Raw genomic sequence first — 27,490 nt, forward strand, 5'->3', positions numbered from 1 at the left:
CTGTTAGTGAGATGCTTTAGGGGGAAGAAGTAGTGAGACTCCAGCCCTTTCCTGCCTATTCAGTCACATTCCACTCTACTTCATAGCCCAGGAAGCCAACTTGTCCTAAGGCTCTGCTCGCTCCCAGGGACCTAAGGTGGGCATGAAAAACTGCTGCTGCCTGTGGACATTTTCTGTAATCACAACATGGACACCATTGCTAACAGGCACCTCAGTTCACGTGGCCTGGGGTTCCATTCATGACAGCTGCCCTCAGAAAATGACGTGTGGCCAGCACGGGAGGAAATTGTTCCAAAAAATCAACAATCAGGAAGTCAACAGTCTCCAAATGTTTGAAAAAAATCTCTCAAGGGAGGCTAAGCCTAGAAACTGACATTCCCACAGCTTAGTTTATATCCCAAAAACATTATCAATAAAAGGTACATGAACCCAAACGAGTACTGCAGCACTAGTCTCAATAGCTAAGACAGAGAACCAGCAAAAATTCTGACAGATGAATTGCAAAACAGGTCGTGGTGCATATACATGACGGACAGTTACACAGCCATGAAAAACCAACACCAAAATTAAGAAACTGTGACGCCGGGAGCCACAGGGACGGACTTCAAACGATCACGCACTAAGGGAGCTCAGTCAGACAGAGGGAGCAATGACGTATCATGGCCTTTCCAGGCGATATTTTTAAAAAGAGAGAGAGAGATGCAAAAGAACGAATGGGCAACTCAACAGGAGACTCAGAATTCAAAGTCAAGCAAAAGGATCCATGAAAAAAAAATAAAACACAGTGACCAGCTGGGAATAAATTAGGAGTTTGGGACTAACATAGACAGAGAAATCTGCGTCTGTAGTTTGTCATCAATAAGTCATGTCCGACTCTTGCGACCCCATGGACCTGCCAGGCTCCTCCGTCCATGGGATCCTTCAGGCAAGAATACTGGAGTAGGTTGCCATTTACAAGGATTACACACTTGGGTCCTTCCTGCCTCCCTGCTTGCCTGCTTTTCTCATATACACAGATACCTGTATCTCTAAGAAATTAAGCACAAGGGTTATCCCCTTCCTTCCTTCCTCACTTCCTTGTATACACAGAAAACTGTATCTGAGATTAGATAACCCAAAAGGGCCTGATGCTCAACACTCTGGCTCCACCTTCTAGGGGAAACCACCCCCCCACACACACACAAAAAAAAAAAAAAAGCCTAGAGATGCCTCATGGAGATGTGGCCCCTGAGCTGGGTGGCCACACACCGAGGACAAGAGCGGCAGTACTCCAAATACAGCCCTGGCCTGACGCGAAAGGGGAGGACAGGAAAGCAGTTCCGACTTGACTCCCTCTGGCCTCCCTGACTGGGGCTGCGATCCCATCCCTGGAGCCCGAACAGGCTTGGGGCCCACTGCCGGCCTGGGGTGGGGTCCAGACTGCCTGGCAGGGCGCCCTTCATTAATCCCTTTTTAAACCTCTGCTGTCTGCTTGGCACTTCCTGGGACCAGAGTCCAGAGGTGGGTCAAGTCCTCGAGGATATGCAGGCAGAGGTCACCAAGCCTCCATTTTTCTTGGTGCTGGCATCCCCAGCTCAAGCCCCCATACTCACAGTGTAACCTCCTAGACACCTTAGCGCCCTCAGCTGGGAGCTGTGGTCCCCACTAGGATTAATCTGGGGGTTAAGGGTGTGGCGCTTTAGAGGGAAGAAGGACTGGGACAGAAGCCTTCACGTTTGCCCAGGCACATTCCACTGTTTCACAGTCCAGGAAGCCAGCTTTTCCTCAGGCTCCTTTTGCTGCAGGAACCAAGGGCAGGTGTGGCGACGTGCAGCTCATTGTGGACACTTCCTGTGACTGCAGCGTGACCACTGGTGCTTCCTGGCACATCTAACTCCCAAGGCCTGGGGCACAGCTGTGACAGCTGCCCTCGGCAAATGTCCTGCGGCAGGGATTGCCGAAATAAACGCCAAACATGCCTGGCCGTCTAAAAGTCACTTGCCACTGGCCTCGGGGACATTCAGCTCTAAGAGATCCAGTATGTTCTTCCTTTGTGTGCTGTTTCTCAAGGACACTCTATCCCTTATCAGTTCTTACAAAACAGGAGCCAGCAGAGCTGCACGCAGTCTCAGGACTGAGATCCTGAGAAGGGGCGCCTGCTCGGATTCCTTTCAGTGACCCTTCAGTGACCCTTCAGTGACCCTTCAGTGACTCCCTTCCCTGACCTGACTTAAATGTAATCTATTCAGTTATGGCCCTCTTACTCAAGATATTGAATGCTTTCTGGCCCTTTGAAGATTGTTATTTGCTTGGCTTTGTTTTTGCTCAATTTTTTTTTTTTACTGCCTAAAGCTGTCTTGTACGAACATATATAAACATGCATTTCTGCAAATAAACCACCCTTGTTTCACTCGAGACTTGGGTCCCCTGCGTCCCTCTTCTCATCGACTCCAGTCCCCAGGTCCCGGGCTACAAAGACCGTGACACACTGGTAAATTTTTCTCACACTCTTTAAAAAGAAATTTAAGTAAAATACCACACAGCCTCATGGGACATGATGGTCAGCATTCCTAATTGCTGCAGGAATGCCAAACAAAATGACAACTAGAAATCAAATCCCACCATTCAGAATGGGCATCCTCATGAGTTCACAAACAATAAAGGCAGGAAAGAGCCTGGAGGAAAGGGAACACACGTACACTGTCAGTGGGAATGTACATTGGCAACAGATCCTATCAGGGACAGAATCTGCAGGAGAAGGAAAAAAAAAAAAACTATCAAGAGAGCTAAACTAAAATCTGAACTCCTATTTTCATAAAGGAAATATAGAAAATAAGATTTCCACATACGGAAATACACACCCATATTTCACACAAAAAATACAAAAATCTGATTTTCTTAAATGGAAATATACACCCATATTTTCATATAGGATACATAGAAAATCTGATTTTCATATATGGAAATAGTTCAGTCAGTCGTGTCCGACTCTTTGTGACCCATGGACTGCAGCACCCAAGGTGCTGGCCGTCACCATCTCCCAGAGCTTGCTCAAACTCACGTCCATTGAGTCAGTGATGCCATCCAACCATCTCATCCTCTATCATCCCCTTCTCCTCCCACCTTCAATCTTTCCCAGCATCAGGGTCTTTTCAAATGAGTCAGCTCTTCACATCAGGTGGCCAAAGTACTGGAGTTTCAGCTTCAGCATCAGTCCTTCCAATGACTATTTCAGGACTGATTTCCTTTAGGATTGCCTGGATCTCTTTGCAGTCCAAGGGACTCTCAAGAGTCTTCACCAACACCATGGTTCAAAAGCATCAATTCTTTGGCGCTCAGCTTTCTTTATAGTTCAACACTCATATCCATATATGACCACTGGAAAAACCATAGCCTTGACTAGACGAACTTTTGTTGGCAAAGTAATGTCTCTTCTTTTTAACATGCTGTCTAGGTTGGTCATAAACTTTCTTCCAAGGAGTAAGCATCTTTTTATTTCATGGCTGCACTCACCATCTGCTGTGATTCTGGAGCCCCCAGAAATAAAGTCTGCCACTGTTTCCACTGTTTCTCCATCTATGTGCCATAAAGTGATGGGACCAGATGCCATAATCTTCGTTTTCTGAATGTTGAGCTTTAAGCCAACTTTTTCACTCTCCACTTTCACTTTCATCAAGAGGTTCTTTAGTTCTTCCTCACTTTCTGCCATAAGGGTGGTGTCACCTGCATATCTGAGGTTATTGATATTTCTCCCGGCAATCTTGATTCCAGCTTGTGTTTCTTCCAGTCCAGCGTTTCTCATGATGTACTCTGCATAGAAGTTAAATAAGCAGGGTGACAGTATACAGCCTTGACGGACTCCTTTTCCTATTTGGAACCAGTCCATTGTTCCATGTCCAGTTCTAAGTGTTGCTTCCTGACCTGCATACAGATTTCTCAAGAGGCAGGTTAGGTGGTCTGGTAGTCCCATCTCTTTCAGAATTTTCCACAGCTTATTGTGATCCACACAGTCAAAGGCTTTGGCATAGTCAATAAAGCAAAAATAGATGTTTTTCTCGAACTCTCTTGCTTTTTCCATGATCCAGCGGATGTTGGCAATTTGCTTTCTGGCTCCTCTGCCTTTTCTAAAACCAGTTTGAACATCAGGGAGTTCATGGTTCACATATTGCTGAAGCCTGTCTCGGAGAATTTTGAGCATTACTTTACTAGCATGTGAGATGAGTGCAATTGTGTGGTAGTTTGAGCATTCTTTGGCATTGCCTTTCTTTGGGATTGGAATGAAAACTGACCTTTTCCAGTCCTGTGGCCACTGCTGAGTTTTCCAAATTTGCTGACATATTGAGTGCAGCACTTTCACAGCATCATCGTTCAGGATTTGAAATAGCTCAACTGGAATTCTATCAACTCCACTAGCTTTATTCATAGTGATGCTTCCTAAGGCCCATTTGACTTCACATCCAGGATGTCTGGCTCTAGATGAGTGATCACACCATCATGATTATTTGGGTCATGAAGCTCTTTTTTTGTACAGTTCTTCTGTATATTCTTGCCACCTCGTCTTAATATCTTCTACTTCTGTTAGGTCCACACCATTTCTGTCCTTTATTGTGCCTATCTTTGCATGAAATGTTTCCTTGGTATCTCTAATTTTCTTGCAGAGATCTATAATCTTTCCCATTCTGTTGTTTTCCTCTAATTCTTTGCATTGATCACTGAGGAAGGCTTTCTTATCTCTCCTTGCTATCCTTTGGAACTCTGCATTTAAATGGGTATATCTTTCCTTTGCCGTTTGCTTCTCTTCTTTTCACAGCTATTTGTAAGGCCTCCTCATATAACCATTTCGCCTTTTTGCATTTCTTTTTCTTGGGGATGTTCTTGATCCCTGCCTCCTGTACAAAGTCACGAACCTCCATCATAGTTCTTCAGGCACTCACTCTATCAGATCTAATCCCTAGAATTTGTCATTTCCACTGTATAATCATAAGGGATTTGATTTAGGTCATACCTGAATGGTCTAGTGGTTTTCCCTACTTTCTTCAATTTAAGTCTAAATTTTGCAATAACAATTCATGATCTGAGCCGCAGTCAGCTCCCGGTCTTTCTCATTCTATTCCGCCCAATCTCTCTCACCCAATACAAAATCCCACTGTACTGGTTCCTTTACCAGTGTGGACACAGCCCACCCCAGAATAAAATCTTCTTTACTGTGCTTTGTTGAGGAAAATTCAATTAAGAATTAAGAAGAAAAGAGGGAATTTTTATTGGAGTCATACTGAAGATTATAAACTGAGAAGCAGATTCTCAGAAAGCTCTGAGCCTGTTCTTCCTGTTAGAAATTGAGGGCATGGTCATATATATTTTTGAGACAAAGGATCATGCCTCAAAATGATACACTGATATTTTACAGAAAGTTCGCCAGAGATACCTAGCCAGGTGAATTCAAACATAGCAAGCAGAAGTCACCATTGCCTGTATGGAGCCAGAAAAGAACACTATTCTTTTAACAAGTTAGATCAACCCTAAATATTCACTGGAAGGACTGATGCTGGAGCTGAAGCTCCAATACTTTGGCCACCTGATTCCAAGAGCCGAGTCCTTGGAGATGACCCTGATGCTGGGAAACATTGAGGGCAGAAGGATAAGCAAGCATCACAGGACTAGATGGTAGGATGGCATCACTGACTCAATGAACATGAGTTTGAGCAAACTCAGGGTGACAGTGAAGGACAAGTGCCAGGAGCCAGCAGGGGAGATCCCACCCATGACAAGGTCATGCAGGACTCGAGGGACTCCCTGGACCATCCCACCCATGACAAGGTCATGCGGAAAAGTCCTGATGAGCAAGGCCTCAGGACTCGACAGACCCCCTGGGCCTGCTCGAGCATCTACCCCCAAACCAGAATCTGTCTGTCTTACTGTTTTATGTCTTTCACCAGCTCTTCTGACATTAGCAGGGGCTGTCCCCTGACCACCTTTCTCTGGTAAGTTAATAAATCTCCTGGGCATGAACGGAGTGTTTCAAACTCTCTGTTAGCATTCTAGCTTACTTGGCAGGTTTATCCAGACTCTGGCAACATTGTTGAGCCTATGCTTGCTGCCAAGTTCTCACATCCCTTATCCATTGTGTTCCTGGGAGTGCATATAGTTAAGATATAGAAATAACAAGCAGTAGCTTTAGCATTAGCAACATTAGATGTTGAGTTAATAAGTTCTTTCTCTGCTGTAACCCACTGAATCTTTGCCCATAAAAATGTAACTCTGTACTTTAAGGGTGACACAGGCTAAGAATTTAAGAAGAAACACTTTAAGGGAAGATTATTGTTCTGGCTGGCCAACATTTATCAAAAAGAGGTCATGAAATAACAACAGGCCTCTGGGACAGAAGATGATATACAAAAAATAAGACTCTTGCAGGAAGGAACCTGATATCTATAAAAGTTATTACTGATGGAATGTTGAGTTGACTGCATTTTTCACCTTGCTGTGTGTACAACTCAGGGTATAAAAGCCCCAAGGAAAATAAAACGGGCCTCGCTCACTGAAGCTTGGTCACCCCGTGTCATTCTTTCCTTATCTCTTTCTCTATCTTTCTTCATTCATCAACGTTGTCCATCCTGAGGATATCCCTGGACTCTGCTGAGGCCGGACCTCGGCAGACAAGGAAGTCTGGGGTGCTGCAGTCCATGGGGTCACAAACAGTTAGACATAACTTAGTGACTGAAAGTGAAAGTGGAATCACTCAGTCGTGTCCAACTCTTTGCGACCCCAGGGACTGTAGCCTACCAGGTTCCTCCATCCATGGGATTTTCCAGGCAAGAATACTGGAGTGGGTTGCCATTTCCTTCTCAGGGGATCTTCCTGACCCAGGGATCGAACTTAGGTCTCCTGCATTGTAGGCAGACCCTTTACCGTCTGAGCCACCAGGAAACTCCAACTTAGTGACTTAATAACAGCAATTGCTAGCTTCAGGAGAAAAGGAAAAAAAGCAATATTGTGGTTGAGCAGGCAGTCCCATCTTTGAGGAGCTCTGGCTACTGTGCATGCAAACTCACAGGCACATTATGGAGGGAGAAGGCCCAAACAAACACAGATAATTTTATGTTTGCAAATTTTATTTTATCAGCGTTAACAAATGTCACTGATGTTTCTTCTTTAACACTAACATCATTTCTGACAACATTATTTTCCGACGTTTCCAACAAAGGTCCGTCTAGTCAAAGCTATGGTTTATCCAGTAGTCATGTATGGATGTGAGAGTTGGACCATAAAGAAAGCTGAGTGCCAAAGAATTGATATTTTTGAACTGTGGTGTTGGAGAAGACTCTTGAAAGTCCCTTGGACAGCAAGGAGATCCAACCAATCCTAAAGGAAATCAGTCCTGAATATTCATTGGAAGGACTGATATTGAAGCTGATGCTCCAATACTTTGGTCACCTGATGCAAAGAACTGACTCACTGGAAAAGACCCTGATGCTGGGAAAGATTGAAGGCAGGAGGAGAAGGGGACGACAGAGGATGAGATGGTTGGATGGCATCACCGACTCAATGGACAACAGTTTGAGCAAGCTCCCGGAGTTGGTGATGGACAGGGAAGCCTGGCGTGCTGCAGTCCATGGGGTCGCAAAGAGTCAGACACAACTGAGCGACTGAGCTGAACATCATTTCAGATAGCCATGGGAATATAGATAAGGTCAATGTGAAAATATATCTGTAAATCAATGGCTTGAATTAGGAGATTGTCCACACTGTCATGGACATGACATGAAGTCCCCGGCGGTGAGCTCAGGGCTCGTGCTGCCTCCCTGGCGAATGGGGACAGAAAGGGAAACCCTGTTCCTTTTGGTTTCCATCAACAGTGCAAACCATTTCCAGCACAGGGAGGGCAGGAACCTCAGGGCCCAGGTGGGCCCAGCCAGGTCCCCACCAGAGGCTGAGTTCTGACAGGAGTCTCCAGGAGCGAAAGGTGATTTCAACTTAACCTGTTTTCCACATGGTAACAGGGAAACAGAGATAAGAAAGCTGTCTTCAGCAATCAATGCAAAGAAATAGAGGAAAAGAACAGAATGGGAAAGACTAGAGATCTCAAGAAAATTAGAGATACCAAGGGAACATTTCATGCAAAGATGGGCTCGATAAAGGACAGAAATGATATGGACCTAACAGAAGCAGAAGATATTAAGAAGAGCTGGCAAGAATACATAGAAGAACTGTACAAAAAAAGGTCTTTACGACCAGATAATCACGATGGTGTGATCACTCATCTAGAGCCAGACATCCTGGAATGTGAAGTCAAGTGGGTCTTAGGAAGCATCACTACAAACAAAGCTAGTGGAGGTGATGGCATTCCAGTTGAGCTGTTTCAAATCCTGAAAGATGATGCTGTGAAAGTGCTGCACTCAATATGCCAGCAAATTTGGAAAACTCAGCAGTGGCCACAGGACTGGAAAAGGTCAGTTTCCATTCCAATCCCAAAGAAAGGCAATGCCAAAGAATGCTCAAACTACCACACAATTGCACTCATTTCACATGCTAGTAAAGTAATGCTCAAAATTCTCCAAGCCAGGCTTCAGCAATACGTGAACCGTGAACTTCCTGATGTTCAGGCTGGTTTTAGAAAAGGCAGAAGAACCAGAGATCAAATTGCCAACATCTGCTGGATCATGGAAAAAGCAAGAGAATTCCAGAAAAATATCTATTTTTGCTTTATTGACTACGCCAAAGCCTTTGACTGTGTGGATCACAATAAACTGTGGGAAATTCTGAAAGAGATGGGACTACCAGACCACCTAACCTGCCTCTTGAGAAATCTGTATGCAGGTCAGGAAGCAACACTTAGAACTGGACATGGAACAATGGACTGGTTCCAAATAGGAAAAGGAGTCCGTCAAGGCTGTATACTGTCACCCTGCTTATTTAACTTATATGTATAGTACATCATGAGAAACGCTGGACTGGAAGAAGCACAAGCTGGAATCAAGATTGCCAGGAGAAATATCAATAACCTCAGATATGCAGGTCACACCACCCTTATGGCAGAAAGTGAAGAGGAACTAAAAAGCCTCTTGATGAAAGTGAAAGAGGAGAGTGAAAAAGTTGGCTTAAAGCTCAACATTCAGAAAACGAAGATCATGGCATCCGGTCCCATCGCTTCATGGGAAATAGATGGGGAAACAGTAGAAACAGTGTCAGACTTTATTTTGGGGGGGCTCCAAAATCACTGCAGATGGTGATTGCAGCCATGAAATTAAAAGACACTTACTCCTTGGAAAAGTTATGACCAACCTAGATAGTATATTCAAAAGCAGACATTGTTTTGCCGACTAAGGTCCGTCTAGTCAAGGCTATGGCTTTTCCTGTGGTCATGTATGGATGTGAGAGTTGGACTGTGAAGAAGGCAGAGCGCTGAAGAATTGATGCTTTTGAACTGTGGTGTTGGAGAAGACTCTTGAGAGTCCCTTGGACTGCAAGGAGATCCAACCAGACCATTTTGAAGGAGATCAGCCCTGGGATTTCTTTGGAAGGAATAATACTAAAGCTGAAGCTCCAGTACTTTGGCCACCTCATGCGAAGAGCTGACTCATCGGAAAAGACTGTGATGCTGGGAGGGATTGGGGGCAGGAGGAGAAGGGGACGACCCAGGATGAGATGGCTGGATGGCATCACAGACTCGATGGACGTGAGTCTGAGTGAACTCCGGGAGTTGGTGATGGACAGGGAGGCCTAGCGTGCTGCGATTCATGGGGTCGCAAAAAAGTCGAACACGACTGAGCGACTGAACTGAACTGAACTGAACTGAACCGAACAGGGTAACATTCCAGAATTCACTAGGAAAGGCCTCACAACTGTCAGCTCCGACCTGGAGTTGCTCGGAACTCTTATCCCGAAACTAGGAGGAAGCAGCTCCAGCGCCCGCACCGCCAAAGGCTGAGACTGACATGTGGGACCCCTCACCGGCCGAGCGAGAACCGGCGGAGGGCAGGCGGGGAGCTCCGGCCGCGCCCACAAATGTCCACCGGGAGGACACGCCCCACACCGCTCCCGCCGCCCTCCGCGCTCAGGACACGCCCATCCTGGGCGAGGCCTTCCGAGGCTCCGCCCCACCCCGGCCCCACCTCCCCCTACGGCCCCGCTTCCCTAACGTAAGTGCCCGCGGACCCGGAAGCGCGTGTCGGGAGCGCCGGCCCCGAGGGTGAGTGCGGTCCTGGGCGCTTGCCGCGCTCCTCGGCCCCGCCCTACCCCTTCCTTCTCGCCGGGGCCCGAGTCCCTGCCGACGTCACAGACCCGCTCTCGCGCCGCTGGCCCGGGGCGCCCTGAGACTCGCGATGCCGGGAGCCCGCTGCCGGGTTCGGGTCGCATCCGTTTCCGGATCCGAGGCCATCCCGATCCGACCTTCCGGCATCAGGTCTCTTCGCGGGGTCCCGCCCCGACCCACGCTGTGTCAGGTCCCCACTCGCAACGTGCGCTCTCGCCCTCTGTGCCTCTCGGGGCCGCCCGGGACTCCGCGCCCTCCCGCGGCTCCGGGAATCCGCAGACCCCCGTCTTCTCCAGAAGCGGCCCGGCCCCGCCGCTCGCTCCCCTCCGCGGTCACCGCCTCAGTAAGGCCCCTGAACCCCCTGGGGGGGGGCACTGGCCCTGTCCGGTGACGCCCCGTGACCTTCTGTCCCAAGCCCTATCCTCTGCCGGCGCGGGTACCGCTCCCTCGTGGGACAGTGTCCTGGGCAGAGCATCTTTGCTCCATTCCATGGGTGTCGAGTGAGGCGGGCAGGCCGAGACTGAACCAGGAGACGGAAGGAGTAAAGGAGAGTGAGGACTTGAAAAGTAAAATAGAGGAGGGAGGGAGGTGGGTGCAGTGGGACTGGAGAGACAAAATACCGGTAAAAAAAGGAAAGTGACTGAATAAGAAGCATTGTGTGTGAGGTGTGAAAGTCGCTCAGTCGTGTCCGACTCTTTGCGACCCCATGGACTACAATCCATGGGATTCTCCAGGCCAGAATACTGGAGTGGGTAACCTTTCCCTTCTCCAGGGGATCTTCCCAACCCAGGGATCGAACCCAGGTCTCCCGCGTTGCAAGCAGATTCTTTACCAGCTAAGCCACCAGGGAAGCCGTAAGAGGCATTATGGTACATGAAAACAGACAAAAAGGAGATCAATACGGAGATGGCCAAGGACAGAATGGAGGAGGGGACTTTCACCAGCAGTAGCAGTTGGGGAGAGTAGGATAGATTCCAAATTCATTCAGTTCAGTTAAGTTCAGTTCAGTTTCTAAGTCGTCTCCGACTCTTTGTGACCCTATGGACTGCAGCAGGCCAGGCCTCCCCGTCCATCACCAACTCCCCAAGTTTACACAAACTCATGTCCATTGAGTCGGTGATGCCATCCAACCATCTCATCCTCTAAAATTTTCCAGATTAAGTGTATTGTGTCAGATTCAGATCATGAGACCTCGGTCCTTTTCTTGTCATTATTGTGTACTGAAAGTATTCTCTGGTGCTTAGTAATTTGTAATAATTTGTACACTATTTCGGTGTGCAGTTGGTAGGGATATTACTGATTTTTGTCTTAAAAGTCAGTACCAGGTAGTTTAAACAAGTGGTCCAGTGTTCAACAGCATTCTTTCTTCTGTATGTGAGTTTTTAATGTATTGGTCTGTGAGCTACAGTTTTCAACTAAGTATATGCTCCCTTCAAATTTCCTTTATTTTTTTGTTTGTTTTGCAGATATTGAACAAGAGGCTGGATGATTCTAGAACTTGTTCTCACAGATCTCATTTGTTCATGATGAGTACTTTACTCAGAGCTATTTCCATACCTGAATGTTTGTGTTTCCCAATGCCGTTATTTAAAAGTGTTCTTAATGTTATACTTTTTATATATTCATAGAATTGTATATTTTGATATCTACTGCAGAAAATAGAAATTAAATGGTTTTAATCAAGATGATTACAACCATGAAAGACAACTTGCCCTTGCTCAGGAAAATGAAGTGAGATCTGGACTCTTTCGGGGCAGGAGTGAGAATGACCCTGGATCACCCCATGCCTGTGAGGCCAGTGTCTTTCCACGTGCCCCAGGTCACATTCTCGCATAATCAAAAGGCAGCTGGTAGGGAAAGATCAAGATTTTTTTAATTAAGCACAGAACAGAGGTATTTCTCCAAGGAGGAGGTGGCACTTGGTTCAGGGAAGGGAACTTGGAGGAGAAAGAATGATGTACTTTGGATGTTAGAGAGTGAAAAAGAGCCTAGGAAGCTCAGCAACAGGAGAGAAGGAGACCTCTTCCCATCCTTACCTGGTGATGCTGTGCTCAGCAGGTGCTGGAAGACACAAGGATTGACTTGAAAAGGAGGGTTGTTCCAACTTGCCTTCCCATATCTGCTGTGTGATGTGTGGGCTTTACAGCATAGAGGGGCAGAGAAACCTAGCTGTTGATGCCCATGTAGGAGTTTATTGGTCCTGTTCCCTAATAGTTCAGCAGACGCAGAGGACCATTGTTTCCAAATGTTGAACTTCTCCCCTACATGTGTCGTTGTGGCCAGAAAGGGGAGAAGTTGTTTGAAGACATGAATGGCACATTCCCAACACTAAGGAGTGACTTCTGGCCTGAGCAAGACACTCAGAGTAGGGAAAAGATGAGGAGTCAGGAGTAAATCTTTATCCGGGAAAGCTCATGTTATCTGTTGGTTGATCTGCCCTCTCTTTCCTGTAATGCTGTTCTTAGGACATGCTAAAATCTGACTCTCAGATGTCCTGCCTAAGACGTTTCCTCACTCATCTATGGCCTCTCCTATCTCCAGACCAATTCTACCTCACTGTCAGCCAGTGACGTGGGACTTGGGACATGGTTCCATTTGGGGGGTCATCATGAGCAATGCTGCATGCCCAGACATTGACTAGAGACAGGACCTGGACACCATGCACTCAATAAGATTGCCAGTGGGGACTGCATAGGCACAAGAGGCGGATGTAGACCAAGATGAAAGAAAATTGTGGAGAGAAGAAAAGTGTTCTACCTGGTTGTACAATGTAGCTGAAGCTTAACAACATAAATCTTTTTATTTGGCCCGTAATTAGAGACTTAGCTATGACAAATCAGGGTGGCATTCCATCCACATCATGTAGTATATTTTATTCTGTAATTGTTTAAAAACAGAACCAACCCAAAATGTCTGATAGTAAGAGGATTTTAATGTTGTTCACAGCACACCTGTCCCAGGGAGATGTTGGTGCTCATGGATTTGTAAAGAATTTACTTGTCTGCAGATAGTGAGTGTTTCTCCTCTTTGGGTAAGTTGGAGTTTCGTTGCTGAGCCAAGAAATGGTTGGCTCATTACATTTCATTTTGTAATAGGTTTTGGCACCATGCTCCCTACACACAGTACACAGTTGCCAAGAAATCCTCATCTGTTTGTCCCCTCATACCTTAACCAGGATTCATTTTAAATATGTGTATATAATTGTAGATTTGGATAAAATGACAACTCTTTGTTCCTAACTTCCATTTTACTAATTATTTAAGAGACTGAGTAAAGGTTATTGTTTATACACATGTATATATAGAATGAATTTCCCTGCTTATTTTTCTAATTTATGGTTTAGTTACATACACACAGACACTTTGATAATGTTGATGCAGTGAAACCAAATCATGGCCTTCGCTTTGTAAGGTGTCACCTGTTTCATAGTATAAAATATTATGTTCATTTAGTCCTAATATATTGTTTAATATTGTTCATTTCAACTATTTAATTTGAACTATTTCAAAGTTTCCAATAATATAGGTTCAGATGTAATTTGACTGATCTCCAGGTGTTTTTTTTTTTTTTTTTTTTTTCTTTTCACCGTTATTTTGGCTATATCGTCATCCCAAATTAAAACTGAGACAAAAATCAACTGTTTGGATGTTTCTCATTTTGTATGTGAAACATTGCATGTGATTTTTGGGGGGTATACTTGATTGCAGTTTTGTTTTAGATGTACAGCCAATAGGTTCAGTTGTACATACATATTCACGTTATTTTTCAGATTCTGCATATGACTTTTAAATTTGAGTTGCACCACATTTCTGCAGTCACAGATTTTTTTGTCACCATGTCCTCTAGTCTAAGAATTTGGTTTGGCAGACTTTGTTCGTGTCACATTTATGTCCTTAAAAAGTTTTAAAATTTCTTTGCATGGGTTTGCAAATTTATCTGAAGTTAGAGTCATAATATTTTGCTGTTATACATAGAGCCTGGCTTTCATGTGTTTACTTAGATTTTAAACTATGTTACTAAAGAGGAAACATTAATTTCAGTACATTAAGGTTGGATTTGTCTACTTTAAAAAGTATTATTAGGTATGATAGTTAAAATGGATTCTTATATATATATTTTTTGTTTGTTTGAAATCATATCTTCCAAAAATCATTACAGTTTCAGCTCTTTGATGCCATTTTTGCATTTCATCTTTTTTCCTCTCTTTTCTGGGTTCTGACTCAGCACCTGCACTGATTTCTAGGGTACTTCTTCTATTTTGGCCCAGCCAAAAAAAACAAAGTCCTATTTAGAGACAGAAAGTAGAATGGTGGTTTCCAGGCGTTGGGAGGAGAGGGGAATGGGGAGCGGTTGGTTAGTGGGTGCAGAGTTTCAGTTTTACAGGATGAAGAGTATTGAAGATGGTTGCACAACACTATGAATGTATTTGACACCACTGAACTCTACACTTAAAAACGGCTAAGATGATAAATGTTACGTGTATGTTTTATTTTACAATTTAAAAAATTAAACAAATTCTGTGTACAATAAAAATCAGTCCTGAAACTAATCATTTATTCTGGAAATCCTTAAATTTTGTGGATTGCAGAGTTTTTCAGTTATTAGGATAACAACTAGATCTGACTTAAAGAGACGCACACTGGATGAGCTTTTTCTTGCTTGGTAGTGAAAATGAAAGATATTCTCTTTGGATAGATATTTACTCAGCATAAATATTTACACTTATGTAGAGTCACCACTCTTCTGTCCACAATCTGTGAATATTGTTGTTAGATTACAGATCCTCTTACAAATAAAACTAAAGAGGAGGAAGGATTCATTTGCTGCAGATTCTCGGTGCTGCCCAGAACAACCAAAATCATAAAACACTGAAGTCTGAGAAAAGGCATGAAGTTTGCTTTTGAGACTTTTAGAGGACGCAAGAACTAAAGAATACAGTTTGTTGTCCTTAATTTCATCTACAGGGTCTGCCTAATTTGCTGATTTTATCTTGATTGGGACCCACTTAGTCAGATACTGTCCTTTGGATTAAAACACTGATGAGATTATCAACAGCATTAAAAGAGAAGTCATCAAAATGATGCATTTTATGGAAAGAGAAAGATGCTCTGAACTCTGGAATGTTGTGGCAGTGTCCTCAGTGAGTATTTGGCTTTACTGGGCTTTCCGTCTATTTGGTTCTGGTGAATACTGGAGACCATGTTCTCCAAAAGTGAAGTATTCATTTTGGTAGGAATTCAATGAAGGGATCTCTGAGGGCCTGACACTCAAACAGATTGAAGGAAATAAGTATGGGGTAGGAAGTTGTGTTTATGTATTTGAGTGGAAATGAAGGGTGCTAGTGAACAGTGTAGAAGTAATAGCAATGCTAAACTGTATTTGTGATGCTCTGAGAGAGCATCTAAAATGTTAACCCTTGGATGTCTGGTGGAGACATTGAAAAGGTTAGAGACTAGGTAAAGAGTAATATTTGGGGAGAGTGGGAGGTGACGCATTTGTGATGTTCTGGGAGAGTATCTGAAATGTCAACCCGTGGATGTCTGGTGGAGACACTGAAAAGATTAGAGACTCAGTAAAGAGTAATATCTGGGGAGAGTGGGAGATGATGTACTGAGATGTATTTCATTTCTAGTATATGTTAGTTTGGGGGGAAAAAAAGAGGCAAGTCAGAAATGGAATTCAAACATGAGTTTTGTCACTTTCAATTTAGAAAAAGTAATGGAAGAAATCAAAGCAACTGTGTAAATATGTGGGCATACGCTGGCAATGCACATAAATAGAAAAAGATGAAGGAGGTAGGGTGGAATCTTGAGATCTTCCAACAGTATCGTTTGAGAAGTCCTTGGTAAGTGATATGGAGTTAGAGTGACAAGATTACTTTGAAGACTGTAGGCTAAGATGTTAGAGAAAGTTAGGGAAAGTATGTTCCCCAAAAGAGCTTGACTTCCCATGTGGCACAGCGGTAAAGAACCGCCTGCTAAGGCAGAAGACACAACAGATTTGGGTTCAATCCCTGGGTCGGGAAGGTCCCCTGGATAAGGAAGTGGTAACCCACTCCAACATTCTTGCCTGGAGAATCCCATGGACAGAGGAGCCTGGCAGGCTTCAGATCATGGAGTCACAAAGAGCTGGATGTGACTGAGCGCACACACACACATTGCAAGTAGGTGCCATTGATTCCTCCAAATGAAATAAGTACCTAAAATAATTAACCCTGTCAAAATATACTCTTAATTCTCCTTAGTTCACAACTAAGTGCAGAAGAAATCTAAAACTTAGTGTTGCTGGAAATTCTTGGAAGAGACAGAGTGATTCCAGATGAGTGTATGAGGGGCTGAGAAAAGCAGGGATGTTTCAAGGTACTAGAGGGCTGGAATGGAGCTGGAGAAACTGTTAGTGCACAAAGTAAGAATAATTAAACCTGAGAAGTTCATGGTTGTTACTCAAGGTGGAGACACACGTGGCATGAATCATTGATCCCTGTGATTTGGAATTAGGAGGGAACTGGACACTTCTGAACATCGTGAGTGAATTAGCATACCAAACTCAGTGGTGTCCACATTCTACTCTAAACTGAAGATGTGTATACTTTCTTTGGGCTTCCCTGATAGCTCAGTTGGTAAAGAATCCACCTGTAATGCAGGAGACTCTGGTTTGATTCCTGGGTTAGGGAGATCTGCTGGAGAAGAGCTGGGCTACCCACTCCAGTATTCTAGCCCGGAGAATTCCATGGACTGTATAGTCCATGGAGTCGCAAAGAGTCAGACACGACTGAGTGACGTTCACTTTTATGCCTTCTTTACTAAGAACAATAGCCATGCCTTCTTACTTTTGATCCTAGGAGAGCTCTACCCATATTTCTCGTGGAGCACACTGCATGTTTCTTTTGGTTGTCTTGGGAGCTACTTCCAGGTGAAGGGTTGGGGCTCCATGCCAAGTGAATATGGAGGTTGCAGACAGCTAAGACTCTCATGACTTTTTTCTTCTTCCTCAGCTCTGCTTCCTGTTACTTGGACTGTGTGTAAGTGAAAACCCAGAAGACAGTTGGCAGCTGAACTAGTTACAATGGAATCTCAGGTGGGTAGGAAATTACTCTTTCTACTGAAATTAGCAGTAGGAATTGCTTTCTAATCTGTATTGCCAGTGCTGGTGGTGGGGTATATGCTCAGTTTTGTCCAGCTCTTTGGAACCCCATGGGCTATAGCCCACCAAGCTCCTCTGTCCGTGGGATTTCCCAGGCAAGAATTCTGGAGTGGGTTGCCATTTCCTTCTCCAGGGGATCCTCCTGACTCGGGTCCAACCCTAGTCTCCCGCATTAGCAAATGGATTCTTCACCGCTGAGCCTTCTGGGAAGCCCTGTTACCAGTGCATGGACATAATTCTCCTACCGGCACACACGTTCTAAGTGCACTTGAGAGATTGTTCAAGGATCTGAGCTTCATTAAGTTCCCCAGAATTCTGGAATGGTCATGTTGGGTCAAGGACTCATCAAATGGTCATTCCTTCCCAACATTATAGTAAGATATTCCAGTCTTTATTAATGCCATGTATTCAAGAAGAGATGAGAGGTTTTCTTTTCTTTATGCAGCCCATGGCCCAGTTCAGTTCAGTTCAGTCGCTCAGTCGTGTTCGACTCTTTGCGACCCCATGAAACGCAGCACACCAGGCCTCCCTGTTCATCACCATCTCCCGGCCCACTTGGCAAAAAGAAAAGATTGTCATTCTAACCATTTTATTAACTGTGATGGGCTTAGGATTGAGGTGAATACAGGCAATGGAGATGAGTAAGGAGGAAAGCATTGCAACACACCCACTGGAGAGGCAGATGTTTCCACAGATGACATCGGTGAGCCCAGTGTGACAGGTACTCGGAGTGCTGACTAGTGCTGAGAGAAAACAAACGATTGTGCAGGAGAGGCAGTGAGGAGCCAGTACCGTACATTGTTTCAGATTTGAACGCCTTAAAATGTTGATAAAATATATTTGTGCTTTTCAAAATCTTCTAAAAAAGAAAACTAAATTTTCATTATTACCAATGTCCCAAGTCATACATTTTTCCCTCTTTGTAATTTCTGCTTTTTCACGTTTCATAACTGGAAACAGTATATAAGGAGTAGTATTTTCTTAATTTGAGCTGTGATTCAGAAGAAAGAATATAGGAAGTAGAGTACTACTTTAAGCCCTGAGGAAGTTTTCCATGAATGAAAGAGGCCAGAGCAATCAGGTGGCTTCAGATGTACTTGAGTAGAAAGACAAGACAAAGAAACAAAAGGCACAATAATAACTGATATTTGGAGGTCCCGGGATAATTGAGAAAGGGAGACCTCAGATATAGGAAGGGTCAGGATAAGACTGTCCTTCTGTGCAGAAGTCTCAGACCTGTGGTGTGAGCTGCTAACTCATTTACCCTTAATAGCAAACACCTCAGCTTTGTAAGATGAAAGGTTGTACCTGCTGATCCCAAGACCTGTATGAATGCTAGTCAGTTAGGCAGAATTCTGGATGTTGCTTCAGTATTCTCTGCCATTTCCTGAATAATAAACCTAAAGGTTATATTTAAGAAATGGCTGCTAGATAGTTAGCACTTCACACATTAAGTCATTAGATCTTTCAGAACTGATGACAAGTTATTAAAAACCATTTCACTGATGAAGAAACTGAGGCCATGTAGAGGAATAATCTAACCACGGTCGTGTTTTAAAAGGGGCCTATCGTGGATACGTCATGCCTTGTGATGAGTCTTAGATTTACTTGAAATTGAATTGAAGACTGTTCAGTTTTCAAGTGGAAATTTTATAATCATGATTTGGAAGTTGTAATTACAAATCTATTGGGAAATCTCCACAGTTTGTTACACCATACCTTGTATTGTCTTTTTATGAAGTTTTCTATATTCAGAGTGTGTGGTCTTTGTAGGTTTGTCTGAAAGTCAGAGGTTCATGTAAACAATGAGAATGATTTGATTGAACCCAAAATACTGTTTGAGATTCTGTACACTCAGCTGCCACTTCCTTAGTGCCTTATACCTGTACTGTCCTCCCCTGGCAGAGATGGCCGTGTCTAAAACGATGTCTGTGATGTTTTAGGAATCAGTGACCTTCGAAGATGTAGCTGTGGACTTCACCCAGGAAGAGTGGGCCCTCCTGGACACCTCCCAGAGAAAGCTGTTCAGAGATGTGATGCTGGAGAACATCAGTCATCTGGCCTCAGTTGGTTAGTCAGTTACTCTTATAATGATGTGTGTATGTGTTCATTCAACAAGGATGGAGGAAAACTTTCCCATTTCTCACTCCAGACTCTGTTTTGATTCTTTATCATAACTCTCACAACTACCTTATCAAAATTTTCTTTAGTTCTTATATTTTGGGGGGGCTTCCCTGGTGGCTCCCCTGGTAAAGAATCCACCTGCAATGCAGGAAACCTGGGTTTGATCCCTGAGTTGGGAAGATCCCTGGAGAAGGGAAAGGCTACCCACTCCAGTATTCTAGCCTGGAGAATTCCAAGCACTGTATAGTCCATGGGGTCACAAAGAGTCAGACATGACTGAGTGCTGCTGCTGCTGCTGCTGCTGCTGCTAAGTCGCTTCAGTCGTGTCTGACTCTGTGCGACCCCATAGACGGCAGCCCACCAGGCTCCCCCGTCCCTGGGATTCTCCATGCAAGAACACTGGAGTGGGTTGCCATTTCCTTTTCCGATGCGTGAAAGTGAAAAAGTGAAGTCACTCAGTCATGTCCGACTCTTAGCGAACCCATGAACTGCAGCCTACCAAGCTTCTCCATCCATGGGATTTTCCAGGCAAGAGTACTGGCTTGGGGTGCCAGTCCCTTCTCCGCGTGACTGAGTGACTTCACTCATGTCACTAGTTAGATATAGTTTGTCGATCCTACTACACTGTAACCTTCCTTACACAACTTTGGGTCTTTGTTGCTACTCAGTCTCTGATGCTCAGGCAGTGGTGGGAACTCACTATTTTTGTATGGGTAAACAAATGTGTTGATTTCTTAAAATTTATTTTACAGCAAGGACTATGGTTTGATCAGATCACAGTGTTAAAAATAATAGATATATTGTTTTCCACATAGAACTTAGATTTTTCTGGTGGAAGTTGTATGTATTAGATTCTTTGGGGATATAGTATTAAAGCACTGTGGAATGAAAATATTGAAGATTCCGTAATCTGTCTTTGAACTTGGGCATGGGCATTAGCGGTGATAGGTCCTTAATGTCTTTGGGAACAAGTTGAAGAGTTATCATTTTGCTAGTCAAAGCCTGTACATGTTGTTTTCAACATACTCTTCTCTATTCTGACCTTTAGAGGTTATTGTATTCTTCCTCATTAGCCTGCTCTGTGACCATGCACTGTTATGAGCATGGAACTCAAAATCCACATATCTTTCTCCTACAAACAGGTAATCAGCTTTACAAATCAGATGTGATTTCCCATTTGGAGCAAGGAGAGCAACTTTCAAGAGAAGGGTTAGGCTTCCTGCAAAGTCAGAGTCCAGGTGAGCTCCAAGAACCTGTACTTCAATAGGAGGAGGAGCCTGGTCAGTGAGTGAATAGGCCCTGAGAAATAAATGAAAGTTGCTCAGTCATGTCTGACTCTCTGTGGCCCCATGGATTATAGCTTGCCAAGCTCCTCTGTCCATAGAATTCTCCAGGCAAGAATACTGAAGTGGGTAGCCAATCCCTTCTCCAGGGAATCTTCCCAACCCAGGGATCGAACCCAAGTCTTCCACATTGCAGGTGAATTCTTTACTGTCTGAGCCACCAGGGAAGCCCAAGAAAACTATTGGGTAGCCTATCCCTTCTTCAGGGGATCTTTCTGACCCAGGGATCGAACTGGGGTCTCCTGCATTGTAGGCTGTTTTTAAAATTTAGACAGTGTCATGGGGAAACATTTTTCAGATGTTATCATATGTTGAAGGCATCAATTTTCTATTCACAAGGCTTTCTGCCATTGTCCTTGGCTTTACACAAGGTGAAATTTGTGTACCCACTGGAATTAATAAACATTCACAAAACATCTCTTTTCATGGTCCTGTTCTATGAATAGGATCTTCTCTTTTCTTCCCCAACATGCCATATTCTTTTTTTTTTTTTTAATTTATTTATTTATTTTTAATTTTTACTTTACAATTCTGTATTGGTTTTGGCATAGATTGACATGAATCCACCACCAACTTGCCATATTCATTTTATCTTCCTCATAATTCAGTCCTGAGAATGACAGTTGTTATCTGTTAATTCTCTGTTTAGAGTATTCCCTAATTTGACATTCTTTCCCGTCTTTGTGTCAGTATTTGAAACAGACACAAATGAGCATTGAGTCACTTCAACATTTTACTTCCACTGATACCACTGTAGGAATTTATTTTTTTCTAGTCATTTCAGATAGAGAAGATGACCTGAAAAAACAGGAAGTGTTATCTGCGCAGCAGGTCTGCAAGAAGGACGCACCTCTAAGTAGTGCAACGGTAAGTGTCACAAGTATAAACATGCTCCTCCAGATGAAGACCTGGGACTTGAATAAGCTGGAAATTTGGCATACGTACCTGATTTAACTAAAGTTGGGATCATGGACTTCCATAGGAGAAAGTTTTAGTTAGTCTGGTTTTAAGGAAGAAAAGATTAACCGATAGTCAGAACTATAAACAGTTTATAGTCTTATAAACAGATAGTTATGTAATTATGGGTTATATTCCTAAACACTGAAACATAATAACATCTTTAAAATTAAATAGGTATCTCTGCAGTTGGGATATTACAAAAGGTAAATCTGTGCTTGCAAGAGAGTAATACCTCATGTTTATTAAATATTAAAAATATAGAAGCAATTTTAACTGGAGTCCATCACTGAATGATTACCCTAGAATTTATATGTAGAGAAAGGAAGGAATGAATAAATTGGGCAAACTTGTAACAATCTCTCATTTCATTTCAAAAAGCAGAGGTCTCACACTCAAGAGGATCCTTTGGAATGCAACAATTTCAGAGAAAAATTTACTGAAATCTTACCATTGACTCAGTATGTAATACCTCAAGTGGGAAAGAAACCCTTTATTAGCCAAGACGTTGGAAAAGCCATCAGTTACTTGCCATCCTTTAATATACAGAAGCAGATTCGTTCTAGAAGTAAATCATATGAATGTCATCAAAGAAGGATTACCTTTATTCAAAGTTCTGCCCATAGACAACACAGTAATACTCAGACTGGAGAGAAAACATTTGAATGTCATGTATGTAGGAAAGCCTTCGGTAAAAGTTCTAACCTTAGACGACATGAGATGATTCACACTGGAGTGAAACCACATAGATGTCATCTTTGTGGAAAATCCTTCACTCATTGTTCTGACCTTAGAAAACATGAAAGAATTCACACTGGAGAGAAATTATATGGATGTCATCTGTGTGGCAAAGCCTTCAGTAAAAGTTATAACCTTAGGCGACATGAGGTGATTCATACCAGAGAGAAACCAAATGAATGTCATCTGTGTGGGAAAGCCTTTGTTCATTGTTCTGACCTTAGACAACATGAGAGAACTCACTTTGGGGAGAAACCATATGGATGCCACCTGTGTGGGAAGACTTTCAGTAAAACTTCTTACCTTAGACAACATGAGAGGACTCACAACGGAGAGAAACCATATGGATGTCATCTGTGTGGGAAGGCCTTCACTCATTGTTCTCACCTTAGAAAACATGAGAGGACTCACACTGGAGAGAAGCCGTATGGATGCCATCTATGTGGAAAAGCCTTCACTGAGTCTTCTGTCCTTAGACGACATGAGAGAACTCACACTGGAGAGAAGCCATATGAATGTCACCTGTGTTGGAAAGCCTTCACTGATTCTTCTGTCCTTAAGCGGCATGAAAGAACTCACACTGGAGAGAAACCATATGAATGTCACCTGTGTGGGAAAACCTTCAATCACTCCTCTGTCCTTAGGCGACATGAAAGAACTCACACGGGTGAGAAACCATATGAATGCAGTGTATGTGGTAAAGCCTTCAATAGGAGTTACAACTTCAGGTTGCATAAGAGAGTTCACACCGGAGAGAAGCCATATAGATGTCACCTGTGTGGAAAAGCCTTCAGTAAGTATTTTAACCTCAGACAACACGAGAGAACTCATGCTGTACAGGTAATAAATGAAGGTTCACCACCCATACCTTCAAAGTATAAACACTCTTGAGGACTCACACAATGAAGAAATACTGTGTTTATTTTCAATGTATAAGAGTCTTTGCTCATCCTTATTAATTAACTAAAGTTAATTCACAGTAGACAGAATCCATATGTATGTCACCTATGTAACAGAACCTTTAGCAGTGGACTCATGGGAGAGCAAACTATAAATGGAATGAATGTGGAGGAATTCATCCTCAGCTGTAACTGTTAAACAAATCACATTTCAGAGAAGTTCCAATAATATATCTATAATTAGTGTAGAAATACCTTCGGTTATAAGTTATCCTTCAAATAAGTAAACCACAGAGGAGAGAAACTAGACCTGTAATCACTGTGCACTTGTTTACCTTAGACCACTCTCGGCACGCCTCTGAAGATTCAGAGTCAGGTAACTGCTAGTGGAAACAAACTAGGACCTGAAAAAGATGGAAGGCATTTGGAGTATCCCCTTCTGGAACGCCTGACACACCTCCATAGTCCATGTCATGACAAAAATGCTGCCCTCCTAGTGATGCACGAAACACCCAGAAAGCAGGGAGAGCAGGCGCAGCTATCGTCCCCGGTCTTGCCCATATTGCCCTGTCAACAGCCGTGCGTCCACAGGTCCCCAGCTGGGAGTGGGGCCCAGAAGTCCCAGCGCCTCCCACACGCAAACAGAAGGCTCCGAGAGGCGAAGGTGGAGCTTCCTTCCGCCAGGGTGACAGGAAGGCCTGGGCCTTGGTGCCCATTTCAGCATGTCTAGAACCTGTGTTTCACAGGTGGCAAAACCACACAGATGTTTGTAATTAATTTATCCCATGTTTTTCTGGGACACAGATATGGACGCGAAGGGATGAAAACATACTCCACATAAATGGAAATCGTAAGAACAGAGGGAGCCATGTTTACCTCAGACAGGGACCAATTCAAAACAGTCCATCAAGAGGCTATGTAACAGTTGTAAACATGTCATACAGTATAACACCCAGGCTAAAGGGCAGGAAATACCTTATAATGGTCAAATAGAGGAAGCATTCCAAAATAAAGGGAGATAAGATGAATCAAAGTTTTGTATTTTATTTTATTGTATAAAAAATAGAAGATGAATCAGAGTGCATGTGTTCATGTATGTATGTGTGTGTGCACAATAAAACTACAGAATATAAAACAGTATGTGAAGTTACATGAAAATTGGTCAAGTAGGAAAGTTAGTTTACATGTCAAATAAAATGCATTAATAACTTCTATTCAGTCAGCAGTGACGTGGAAACAGGAAAACCATATTCATCTTTTCACATGCGTAAAAGGTAATGTAAAGTCCTGTTTAAAGCTGAGTGAAAAGCCCACCTCCTGGTTGTGAATGAGAATAGCTTTAGGCAGGGGGTAGCTTACCGATCCAATGGACGTGAACTTGGGCCAACTCCAGGAGATGGTGAGGGGACAGGGAAACCTGGCATGCTGCAGTCCATGGGATCCCAAAGAGTCTTGACACAACTTGGCGACTAACAACAGAGCTTGCCAAACTGTATCAAAATATGAATACACCCTAGTTTGAATCAGCAAACGAACTCCAACTTGCCCAAAGCAGAGGAAAACTTGGACATCTGCAGATAAATCATTCTGCTTGGAAATGGCCACTAAGAATCCTTATGAAAAGAGTGTATCTTGAGATGGAAGAGGGCTCAGGGAAGGCCATGAGTGACTGAGCAGAGATGTGAGGCAAGATACAGGAGAGAGAGTAGCAGGCCCTGGGGGAAAAGGACACTTTAGGGAGAGAACACACCAACCAAAAGAGAAGATGCTTCCTAAGAAGCCCTCCTTACTCCTGCTTTTCTCATCTGAGGTCTCTAAGGCAAGATCAGTCTTAACTGGTCACTTTGGGGATTGAAAATACATCTTTCAACATACCTCTTTCCTGTGACACAACCAAATACATAAGGACAAATTCACCATGTGGATGTGATGGTCACCTGCTGTCCAGTACAACACTGGGAACTCAAGGTCTCTCAGCATGGAACCCATAGATTGCTTCTTCTGTTCTTCAGAGTTTTCCTTTGCTAGTGAAACCCACATGTTCTTGGCAGCAGTGGGTATAAGGGAGGAACTGACCTACCCATGAAGTAGAGACACTGAAGATGCTTCTAGTCCCTAATGAACAGCATATCCAGGAAAGGGTGGTCAAAATTTTTCATTTGCCCGAATTCTCCCACCCAGTCCTAGCTCCTTAATTCTCTACAGTGTTCTTTTCATTCTCCAAGCCCAGTTCACATAGCCATGTGGCCCCTCCAAATGGGAAAGGTAGTTGTGTTCTATGCTTAGTTTTAAAAGTCTTGGTCCAGATGACACCCACACTGAGCACGTGCCTTGAAGCAGCTGAGGCATATTCTAGATAAAAGCAATTCATCCTCAAGCAGCACCCTTTAATAACTAAACGGTGTCTTGCTTTGCAGGCACACTGTAAGTGAGAGTGTTCGTTCACAAGTAAGGAGGAGGATAAGGGAGAACCCAGACCCCGGGGTCAGAACCCAGATCCACACCCTGGGCATCTCTCTCACAGAGTGAAATTTTGCTAATTTGGATTCTTCCTCTGAGGTCACATTTGCAGGACAGAGAAACGGTACTTCACAGGAGGTTGTCGTGGGGAATTATAGTTACTGTGTGTTTCATAAATAAAGACCTTCCCTTCTGGACAGGCCAAGCTCTGCCTTCACCTCTGCAGTGGTGATGTCACCAAGCCTCCGCTGTGAGTGAGCTCCTGCCATGGATGCTCTGCCCCCTCTCTCTCTAACTGTCCTGGCCCCACTCTCCTCGGGCACACCGACCTCCCAGCTCCTCATCAGCTGTCTCCCTGACTTATTGGGCTCCTATTGTTGCCACATAATTACACTATGATTTCCTTTTCCACTTTCATCTCTTCAAACTTGCTCCCCCACATCTCTGAGCTGTGGCTCAGAGCGAGCTTGGACTGCGCCTGGTTAGGCTTCTGGCCAGCGTAGCTTCTGGCCAGTGTTACCTGGAGCCATCAGTGCCTGGTCAGAGCAGCGCTGTGTGGCGGGGGCGAGCCGGGAGGTCGGCTGGGATCGGAGGTCTGATCCAGGCTCCAAGCCTGTAAGTGGCTTCTGGCCACCCCTTTGTGCTCTGGTACTGTGCTCTATCTCCTCTCATCACAGCAGAGACGGGCACCTGGGGGTGTCCCAGCTCCACACATTCTGAGGTGCTGGGTGGGAGAGAAAGGGCCTTGGCCTTCAACCCGTGCCAAGGGGTTTCCTTGGACAGCAGGGGGCCCTACAGCCAGAGGAGGCTGTTTATCGAAGCCTGAATGGATGCAGTGGAGAAGGGGCTGCGTGTGTCCCTGTGGCTGGCGAGGTGAAGGGGGTGGTCCTGACAGTTAGAGAGCAGGCATCCTGGTTCTGTTTACGCTGTGTGTTTCCTAGGGATGGGACACCAGCGGGCTGCAAGCCCCTCCCAGCCCTCCTCGCGGGGTCAGTACAAGGCTCTCTGGCCAGTTCTCTGAGGGGCAGAGAAGACCGAGGAAGACAGCGGGGTGTGGGGATGCTTGAACTCTAAGCAGTCCCCAACCCCCAAACCCTAGAGGACTAAAGGCAGAAGAACTTCTAGAAGGATTGGCGGGAGTCGGGAGGACTGCGTCTAGGGGGTGGGGGAGGAGGGAGATGGGGGAGGAGCTTGAGGGCCACAGGGAGGGTGGGAACTTGACGGGCCCTGTGTGTGATTGATCGCCTTATTGGACACAGGCCATGAGATCAGCAAGAGGACCCGACCCCCTGGTCCTCCCCCCAGTGGCCTCAGCAGTCACCAGGGTCAGGGCAGCAGCCCTGGTGCAGAACCCCTCCCCTGGGGAGGAGGCTCCCCCACCCCCACCCCACCCCGGGTCGCCCCCCCCACACAGCCCTGCTCTGACCACGCACTGACGCGCTCCAGGTAACACATCCCCAGACAGGCTTTGCTACGCTGGCCCAAAGCCTAACCAGGCGAAGAATTTAGTTCTCTTTGAAAATGTACTTTAGATGGGGAAATAGATGAGGAAACAGTGGCTGAGTTTATTTTTCTGGGCTCCAAAATCACTGCAG

The 27,490-nt window shown here is 44.4% G+C and overlaps 1 protein-coding gene across 1 annotated transcript; it reads left to right on the forward strand.

The window, feature by feature from the left end:
• The first annotated feature begins 15,730 nt into the window (after positions 1-15,730).
• On the forward strand, positions 15,731-24,646 carry LOC120856524 (zinc finger protein 596-like). Its single transcript, XM_040231915.1, is given in 6 exon segments — positions 15,731-17,308; positions 19,318-19,444; positions 20,641-20,736; positions 21,617-21,708; positions 22,180-23,355; positions 23,358-24,646. Coding segments are annotated over 6 exon segments (1,533 nt in total). The 5' UTR covers positions 15,731-17,296; the 3' UTR covers positions 23,388-24,646.
• The last annotated feature ends 2,844 nt before the right edge of the window (positions 24,647-27,490 follow it).

The sequence above is a fragment of the Oryx dammah genome, unplaced genomic scaffold (assembly GCF_014754425.2).
Source record: "Oryx dammah isolate SB20612 unplaced genomic scaffold, SCBI_Odam_1.1 HiC_scaffold_2, whole genome shotgun sequence".
Classification (NCBI taxonomy): Eukaryota; Metazoa; Chordata; class Mammalia; order Artiodactyla; family Bovidae; genus Oryx; species Oryx dammah.